This window comes from Penaeus vannamei, chromosome 37, assembly GCF_042767895.1.
Source record: "Penaeus vannamei isolate JL-2024 chromosome 37, ASM4276789v1, whole genome shotgun sequence".
NCBI lineage: Eukaryota > Metazoa > Arthropoda > Malacostraca > Decapoda > Penaeidae > Penaeus > Penaeus vannamei.
Window position 1 is genome coordinate 25,950,178 of NC_091585.1, and position 10,000 is coordinate 25,960,177.

At 41.9% G+C, this 10,000-nt stretch overlaps 1 protein-coding gene across 1 annotated transcript in view; it reads right to left on the minus strand.

Annotated features, from left to right (window-relative positions):
* LOC113803202 (alkaline phosphatase) overlaps positions 1 to 10,000 on the minus strand; it is a 116,223-nt gene that overhangs the window by 1,346 nt on the left and 104,877 nt on the right. The window contains 3 exon segments of the mRNA XM_070115220.1: positions 83 to 274; positions 1,080 to 1,214; positions 1,779 to 1,983. Coding sequence (XP_069971321.1) covers positions 83 to 274; positions 1,080 to 1,214; positions 1,779 to 1,983 — 532 coding nt within the window.

Consider the following 10,000-nt stretch of genomic DNA (forward strand, 5'->3'; position numbering starts at 1 on the left):
ACAAACAAACAAAAAAACACCGACACGCCTCTTTTTTTTTTTTTTTTTTTTTTTTTTACACACACACACGAAGAATCCTCACCGAGAATGTCTGTGTGGCGGGAAGGGTACCCATTGATGCTCATGGTGTGGGCGTGGTCGGCGGTGACTACGATGAGCGTGTCCTCCCGGCTGGTCATGGACAGGGCCACCTCCACTGCCTCGTCCATCTCCACCGTCTCCGTCAGGGCCTTGATGCCCTTGTTGCCGTGGTGGCCGTGGTCGATGAGGCCGCCTGGGAGGAGGGGGGTGAGTGGGGCACAGTTAGAGAAGGAGTTATTTGTATGAGACTTAGGGTTATGAGTTTGGCACTTAGGGTTATTGTATGGCACTTAGGGTTATGAGTATGAGACTTAGGGTTATGAGTTTGGCACTTAGGGTTATTGTATGGCACTTAGGGTTATGAGTATGAGACTTAGGGTTATGAGTATGAGACTTAGGGTTATGAGTATGGCACTTAGGGTTATTGTATGGCACTTAGGGTTATTGTATGGCACTTAGGGTTATGAGTATGGCACTTAGGGTTATTGTATGGCACTTAGGGTTATGAGTATGGATCTTAGGGTTATTGTATGGCACTTAGGGTTATGAGTATGGCACTTAGGGTTATTGTATGGCACTTAGGGTTAGGAGTTTGGCACTTAGGGCTTATGGGTATGATAGAGCTATGAGCATGGCTAGCTATGAGTATGAGACTTAGAGCCATGAGTATGGCACAGGAGTTATGAGTATGGCACTTAGAACTATGAGTATGGCGCAGGAGTTATTAGTATGACACTTAGAGCTGTGAGTATGACACACAACTATGAGTATGACACAGAGCTATGAGTATTACACTTAGAGCTATGCGTATATCCCTCAGAGCTATAAGTATGACACATAGAGCTATAAGTTCGACACAACTGGAACTATAAATATGCCAAAGTTAGACCTACTGCGCGCACGACACAGGAAACCAAAAACAAAACAAAAACTCACACCATACTATATGACAATAAAAGCCCTATAGCTTCCTCAAATAATCAGGTGGCATCCCTTACCCTCCACCAGTAGGAAGAAGCCCTTGCTGTCTCTCTGGAGGACCTCGATGGCAGCTCGGGTCATCTCAGGGAGGCTCGGGTCCATGGAGGAATCTCGCTCCACCAGGTAGTCCATGTGGCTGTAGGCGAAGAGTCCTGCGGGAGAAGGGAAAAGGGGTTATGTAGGGAGGGAGGAGAGGGAGGGAGGAGAGGGAGTGGGAGTGGAGGAACAGCGAAGAGAAGAGAAAGAAGTGGGTTTGTGAGAAAGAGGAGGGGAGGAAGAGTAAAGGAGGAGAAGGGGGAAGAAGGGGGTGGTGGAGGTGCTGGTGGTGGGGGTGGAGAGGATGAGGAAGAGGAGGATGAGGATGAGGATGAGGAAGAAGAGGATGAGGAGAAGGAGGAGGAAGAGGAGGACGGGGAAGGAGGAGGAGAAGGAGGAAGAAAAAGCAGAAAAAAGAGGAAGAGAAAGAAGAAGAATTGATACAAGAAAAAGAAGAAAGAAGAAAGAAGAAAGAAAGAAAAGGACGAAGAGAAAACATACCATCAAAAGTATAAACCAAAAAAGAAAAAAAACACACAAGAAAAAAACACTCACAAAATACCATCACCACTTAAAAACCTCTCTCTCTCTCTCTCTCTCTCTCTCTCTCTCTCTCTCTCCCACACACACCAGAAGCCCACCGCCACTCGAAAACCTCAAAAAAACCCTCGAAAACCCACCCAGCAGGTAGTCTGTGTTGTTCGTGTTGGTGGCCAGGAGGTCCTCCCGGTTCCACACGTAGGCGGCGCTGCTCCCACGCCCTCTCTTGTCCTCCAGCCACGAGTTTATGAGGTTCTTCCCGTCCCTTCGGTAGCCGTAGCGAGACTCTTCGACATCCAAGACATCGTTGGGCGTGAAGACTCGCCGCCCGCCGCCCATGATCACCTGCGGGAGGAAATGAGCGTTGGAGGTTGGTGGGGGAGGGGGAGGTATGGGGGGTTGTGTGTGTGTGGGTTTGTTTGTTTGTTTGTGTTTGTGTGTGGGTTTGTTTGTGTGGGTTTGTTTGTTTGTGTGTGTGTGTGTGTGTGTGTGTGTGTGTGTGTGTGTGTTTGTGCGGTGTGGGTTGTTTGTGTCGTGTGTGTATGTATTTGTTTGTGTGTGTTTGTTTGTGCGGTGTGTGTGTGTGTGTGTGTTTGTTTATGTCGTGTGTGTGTGTTTGTTTGTGTCTTTTTGTATGTGTGTGTGTTTGTTTGTGTGTGTGCGTGTGTGTGTGTGTTTGTTTGTGTCGTATGTGTGTTTGTTTGTTTGTGTCGTGTGTGTATGTTTGTCTGTGTGTGTGTGTATGTGTGGTGTGTTTGTTTGCGTAGTGTGTGTGTGTGTATGTAACAGAAACAAATATTATAAAAGGGAACCCTATACATTAAGAGAGAATCGTGTACAATATAGGCTAACCATTGTTCAAGTACTGTTTTTTTTTTTACAAATTGTTGCACGGAACCAACCAAAATCTGTAAGAAAAAAATATGGCCGTTTTCATTTGCAAACATGCACTATATATATATATATATATATATATATATATATATATATATATATATATATATATATATATATATTGTGCTCGAATTATAACTTCATAATTAACTACTTGTTAATTAACCACTTGTAGTTTTCAGTGCCTTAAGGTCGATATCAGAGACGATAAACGTGAAATAACGACTTAATATGCTCACCACCTCATTGACTTAACTGATACGATCTTCCTTGCTTATTAACCCGCAATGCGAGATATATTAACGTCTATTGCTTTATTGGACGACAATAAATGTAGGTTTTCATAAGAACGTAGGAAAATGTAGCACTTTTTTCAAGAATGATCAACACCTGAAGTCGACTAATTTCAGGGAAAAAAACAGAAACCGACAACTCACACCAGAACATTCCGATTTTCCGTTTCTTTTTCATTATAATCAGCTGTCATTAAATTCTTTTGTTTTCATGTCCATATTTAGAATATAAACAGTACTTTATCTATCTATATATTAGTGTTTTTTTGCCTTTAACATCAATATATATATTGATTTCTTATAAAAGGCGGACGAATTGGAGTCCTCCAGAGTACGGAATGAGTTGCCAGTGTTTGTTTTTCTGAGGCTGGTCGGTGTATAGCCTAGTTGTTGAGACACTGGACTAAGGTGTAAATGTGCAAGAAATTTTCTTAACGCGTTTCTATTAAGTCTAAATTAGCGATGAAATAACTTTGACAGCAGAAGGTGATATATCTGACGAATTTCGATTAAGTCTTGGTCAGAATTGCAATTTATGTCTGATGAAAATTTAATGGGAACGCATTAAATACAATCTTGTGCTCTGGAGTCATTTCATTATCATATATGACACTTTTTTCGTTTGTTACAATGGAGTCATTTCGAGTTACTAGACGCGAAACACACACACACACACACACACACACACACACACACACACACACACACACACACACACACACACACACACACACACACACACACACACACACACACACACACACGGTCACGCTCGGTCAATCAAGAACAATCGACATCAAATGAAGACCTAAAGTGAGAATAATATTTATTAATTAACAACTCCTTTGTCGAAAAAAATCTAACTCTTCTCTGTTAATTATATAAATGTTTGAAATATAACCTACACTCTTTTCATTCTTATTTCTCCATTTGTTTTTATTAATGATGTGTTTTCCCTTTTCAAAGAGTATTTAGTTTCGGGAAGATTATATTTACGTTGAAGAGAGTGTCATTGAAAATGGGAAACGGGGAGAGGGAGGGATGACTAGGAGAAACTTCAGAGAAAAATTTTGGAAATGAGTTAACAGGATTCAGACAAAGGGAAGGAAAGAAGGGAGAGGGAGAGAGAGAGAAACCAGGGAATGGAGAAGATGAAAAAGGTGAAAATTGGGGGAAAGAGGGAGATACGAAGATTGAAAGAAAAAGAGGGGGATAGAAAGAATGGAAGGGGAAGGGGGAGATACAAAGAATGGAAGAAAAAAGGGAGAACGCGAGAAGATAGATAATAAAAATGAAGAGAAAATAAACAAAAAGATGTGAAAGAAAGACCAAAAAGAATGCTAAAACGAAGGGAAGAAAATGATAAATCAGGGAATAAGAGAAATGGCGAAAAATGAAGAAAGAAAGAAAAATAAGAAGAGCAAGTGAATTATATGAAAAAGGAAGAAAAGGAAGTGACACGAAAACGATGATAAGGAGGGAAAAGAAAGAGAGAAAATAGGGACTGACAAGGATGATAAAAAGCAAGAAAATGATAAAAAAGAGAAACTGGGAACGAGAGAACGGATAAAAAGAAATAAAAAAGACGAGGAAATAAGGAACAAGAAACATGATAAGAGAAAAAAGGAAATGAGAGACGAGAATAATAAAAACTTAAAGGAAGAAAAGAAGAAAGAAGAGAGAGAAAGAGAAACGTACGATAAAAAGAGACAAGAAAATGATGGGAAAAAATTATGGCAAGGATTAAGGAAGAAGAAATGAGAAAGGAGGGAACAGACGAGGAATGGAAAATGAAGAATGATCATAAAAGAAATAAAAAAAGAGGTAAACCCAATAATGAAAAAAAATACAAAATGAAGAAAAATTGGAATGAAACATCAACGTGAATCGATAAAATTAGAAAGAAAAAAAGGAAAAATAACGAAATCATTAGAGCATTTCACAATACTTAATAACAATGAAATGAAAAAAAAATATGAAACAAAAATTAGCGAACATAGAGGAATGATAACAGAAGAAAAGTGGAAAAATAATAATAAAAAAAAAAAAAATAAAGAAAAAAAATATATATACGTAAATCATAAATGAGCTGAAATAAAACGTTGAAAAATATAACACTAATGAACAAATCCTTACAACAAAAACAAAGAAAAAAAGAGAAGAAAAAGAGATAGAGAGAGAAAAAAGTAAAACAAATACACAAAGCACAATCAAAGACAAGAAAAAAGAGAAGAAAAAAAGAGACAAAAAATAAAAAAAGGAAAAAAAAAGACAAAGAACAATCAAAAACAATAAAAAAAATGATTGATTTTTTTTAAAGTAAAGCAATACACAAAGAACAATCATGGAAGCAAAACAAGAGGAGTTTTCCCAGTCGTTGCAAAATGGCAATAACGAGGCTTCTCCGGCAAGATGTTGCATAACGGCCGCCTTTCCACGTGAGGGTTGAAGAGCAAGAAAATATCCCAGAATCTGACTCCCTTAAAGACAAAAAAAAAAAAAAAAAAAAAGAGCGAGAGGGGGAGGGAGGGAGGCAGAGGAGGGAGGGAGGGAGGGAGGGAGGAGAGGGAGGGAGGGGGGAGGGAGGAAGAGAGGGAGGGGGAGGGAGGGAGAGAGGGAGGGGGATGGAGGGGAGGGAGGGAGGAGAGGAGAGGAGAGAGAGAGATAGAGAGAGAGAGAGAGAGAGAGAGAGAGAGAGAGAGAGAGAGAGAGAGAGAGAGAGAGAGAGAGAGAGAGAGAGAGAGAGAGAGAGAGAGAGAGAGGAGAGGGATTTCCGTTCACACAAACTTTTTGAACTCTTTGAACTAACGAACACGTGGGAAAGCAAAACTATCTGCGTCGTGTGAGTGTCATTAGAGAGAGTGACTGCCAGTTCAGCGTGACAGGGAGCGCCATCAACGAAAGTGGTTCGGCGAAGCTTCAGAACACTCAACAAATAAAACGTATTTTTCTTTCTAGTCATTGCAATTAAATCGACGAGGAATGACGTTGACAGCAATGACATGATCCTTACTGATATTTGATTATGACGCATGGAAATGACAGCGAAGAGAGAGCTTGTCAAGTGATAATAACTCAACGAGACATGACACCCCATCAACGAAACTGGTTCGCCGGAACTCCGAGACACTCTACGAATCAAAACATTTTCTAGCCATTTCCAAACAGCATTTCGCGGCAATACCATGCCCCTCCTCCTGATATTTGGGTATAAATGATGGAAATAACAGGGAAAAGGAGACGCAAGTGATGGTAATTGCAGCCATGAGGAGATCCAACACGTTTAAAACCTGTTTAGACAAAGGCAGAGCGTGATAAGGTTCCACGTAATTGGTGGTGCCATCGGAGGTTCCCCGGATAATGGCTCATTAGCATTGTAAAAGAAGAGAAAGAAAGAAAAAAATAAAAGAGGATGCGGAGAAGGTGGAAGGGCCTTTGAAGGAAGCGACGGCGGTAAGGAAGAAAGGGAAGGGGTGAGGGAAGAGGAGGGAAGGAGAGAAAGGAGATGGAAGGATGGGAGAGGGATGGGGGGAGGAGATGGAAGGGAGGAAGAACAAGAAACCCAGGGGGAAGGGGAGAAATGGATGGAAGGAAGAAGAAAGAAGGAAAAGGAATGCGAGGAACATAAAGAAGGAAAGGGGCGGGGAGGGGAAGAATGGAGAGTGGGAAAAGGGAAGAGAGTAGGAATAAGAGTAAGAATAAAAGGGGAGGGAAGAAGGAAGGAAGGATAACGGGAGCAAAGGAGGCAGGAAGAAGAGGAAGAATGAGGAGGGAAGTGTAGAAAGGGATATGCGAGGACAAAAGTATAGAAGGATGGTAAAAAAAAAGAAGAGAGAATAGAAGGAGGAAAAGAAGAGAAAAAACACAAAGAAAGAAGAAAAGAGAGAGAGAGAGGGATAGAAGGAAAACAAAAGAAAATAAAGGGGAGAAGAAGAGCGAGGGAGAAAGGGAAAGAAAAAGGAGAGAGGGGAGAGGAAACAGCCTTGCATGAGTCATAAAATGGCCTGACTGCTTGGCGGCCCTCACGACAGGTGGCTGACTAGCAACTCCTCTGCCACACACGCACATCAATCACAAACCCGCGCTTATTATGGCGTGCGACTGAACACATTCTATGTTTTCAAGTCAAGGCACAGGTATAATGTACACGCGTAACATATAACGCTAATATAGGTTAACTAAGAGAGAAAGAGAGGGGGAGGGGGGAGGAGAGAGGAGGGGAGGGTGAGAGGGAGAGAGGATGAGGGGGGAAGGAGGGAGAGGGAGAGGGAGAGGGAGGAGAGGGAGGAAGAAGGAGAGGGAGAGGGAGAGGGAGGGAGAAGGAGAAACGGAGACGGAGAGGGAGGGAGAGGGAAGAGGGAGAGGGAGAGGAAGGGTGAGAGTGGAGTGGGAAAGGAAAGGGAAGGAAGGAGAGAGAGAGGAAGGGAAAGAAGGAGAAGGAGAGTGAGAAGGAGGTAAGGAGCTAGTGAGAGTGAGAGTGAGGAGTGGGATGAGGAAGGAGAGGGAGGAGAGGGAGGAAGGAGAAGGAGGAAAGGAGGAAAGGAGGAAGGAGGGAGATAGAGAGAGAGAGAGAGAGAGAGAGAGAATAGAGAGAGAGAGAGAGAGAGAGAGAGAGAGAGAGAGAGAGAGAGAGAGAGAGAGAGAGAGAGAGAGAACTAGGTCTTGACGGAGGATAATTCCAGGTCGTGTTTCGGCGCTCAACCTTCCCTCCCGCTCACCTAGAAAGGTCAAACAGCGCCCTCATACTCCCGCCAAATCGAGAAATGCAGGAAAACAGGACACACACAAACTCCGAATTTCCTTTTAGATGCAATTTCCATTCGGCAAAGAGAAAAAGAAGACAATATCAAAAGGGAAAAACAAATTCTGGCTGTCATTATATCCGGTTTGAGCTGCACGTGTTTCCCAACTAAACCTGTGTCACGGTTTTTGAAGAACTGTGTGAGGTTTGATGCACTCGATATCTTTATATTTGCTAGTGCATGACGGTAAGAGGTCCGCCGGTCATGACTTCTTTATTCTCTCGCCTGCATGACTGACGCTGATCGGTTATTCATGTCGGATAATTCAAGGAAGTCCGTGGTATTTTTTCCCTCTGTCTCTGTCTCTCTCTCTCTCTCTGTTTGTCTCTCATTCTCTGTCTGCCTATCTGCCTGCCTGCTTCTCTCTCTCTCTCTCTCTCTCTCTCTCATATATATATATATATACATGTCTGTCTCTGTCTATGCTTGCTCTGCTCTCTCTCTCTCTCTCTCTCCTTTTCTCCCCCCCCCCTCTCTCTCTCTCTCTCTCTCTCTCTCTCTCTCTCTCTCTCTCTCTCTCTCTCTCTCTCTCTCTCTCTCTCTCTCCTCTCTCTCGTTTCGTGTATTTGGGGCAAATTTCCTTTGTTTTTCGACGGTGTGAAGATTTCATATCGGATTATTATTATTTTTTTTGTATTTTAATGATTTCTGATTACTGGTAGATGGTTGAGTGTAATATTTTTCCGCGCGAATTTAGTCCCAATGATCGATTTGATAAATAGAATGGATAGATGAAGATAAATAAGTGGAAATCTCGAAGGAGGACTGTGGATGGAACAGGATACAACAGTATGCCTTAACGCACGCCCATCTTACCATATAGGGTTTGTTGCTGATAATGTAACCTCGGAACATTTCATCAAAGAGCGACCTTATCTTTTAGAGTCCATTTTCCAAGCCTAATGTTCTTCTTCACATATCTCTGCTTAAACATTTCCATCAGGCCGCCATTTTCGGCATTTAACCTTTGCCCGACGCGCTACACTAGCTATTTCGTATCCGACACATCTCCACGCAAATATCCAGCCACACAAGCAAATAATTCGCAGCTACAACCCATTTTACATCCATCACAGCTCCAGTAATGAATACTTTCATGTTTAGCGAAGTCTGGGATGGTGTCGAAAATTCCTGTCAAAGAAAACGGGCCATGGCGGACAGGTTTTTTTTTCTTTTTCGTTTTTTTTTTGAACGAATCATCCTCACTTTTACTGCCTGGCGCGGAACTTGTTTTTATGAGTAAGACGATTATAACTATAATTTATTTTCCCGTATTGTCTTGCGGGGTGATATGCAGCTGTTTAATTGAACTTATTGCCGCCATCATTAAAAAGGTGTTATGCTATTCTTTCGATAATTTGACGTTAGTGGTTTTTAGATTAGTTTCGTATGACCTTATGGCGCTCTTGAGATTCATAAACAGTCAACCCCTTTTTTGTTCTGACTTTCGTATGAATGAGTCTTCCTTTAAGGTTAAAATGAGTCTTCTTTTAAGGTTAAAATGAGTCTTCTTTTAAGGTTAAAATGAGTCTTCTTTTAAGGTTAAAATGAGTCTTCTTTTAAGGTTAAAATGAGTCTTCTTTTAAGGTTAAAATGAGTCTTCTTTTAAGGTTAAAATGAGTCTTCTTTTAAGGTTAAAATGAGTCTTCTTTTAAGGTTAAAATGAGTCTTCTTTTAAGGTATAAAAAGGAACTTGATGTATATTTTTATTCGTTTGTTTTCTTCGTGGGTGTAAGATGCTGATTTATTTATTTATTTATTTTTTTTAGGCGTGGGAGTGTGTGAAAATAATAATTGTTTCGAGTGTTCCGGAGTTACGCAATCCTCAGATGTACCTGAGAGAGAGAGAGAGAGAGAGAGAGAGAGAGAGAGAGAGAGAGAGAGAGAGAGAAGAGAAGAGAGAGAGAGAGAGATGGATAGATAGATGGATAGCGGGTTTTTCTTTCTTGTGTTGGGGGGGAGGGAGTAGGGGAGGAGGAGGAGGAGGGAGGGAGAGAACTTCAAATGGATGGATAGATAGAATTGGATAGAGAGATGGATAGAGGGAGAGATCGATGGATAGATGGAGAAAGAAAGATGGATAGATAGAGGGAGAAAGAGAGATGGATAGAGGGAGGGGGGGAGGTAGGATGGATGGATGGGATGTAAAGAGAGAGAGAGAGAGAGAGAGAGAGAGAGAGAGAGAGAGAGAGAGAGAGAGAGAGAGAGAGAAAGAGAATGAGAGAGAGAGAGAGAGGGAGAGAGAAACAGTAAGACAAAGAGAAAAAGAAAATACACACACCTCAGTATATAACTCTGAAGCTCGCCCCCCCTCCCCCTCCCCCTCCCCACCCCTCAAACACAAGAAAACCCGCCCTCAAGTCGTGAGATGCC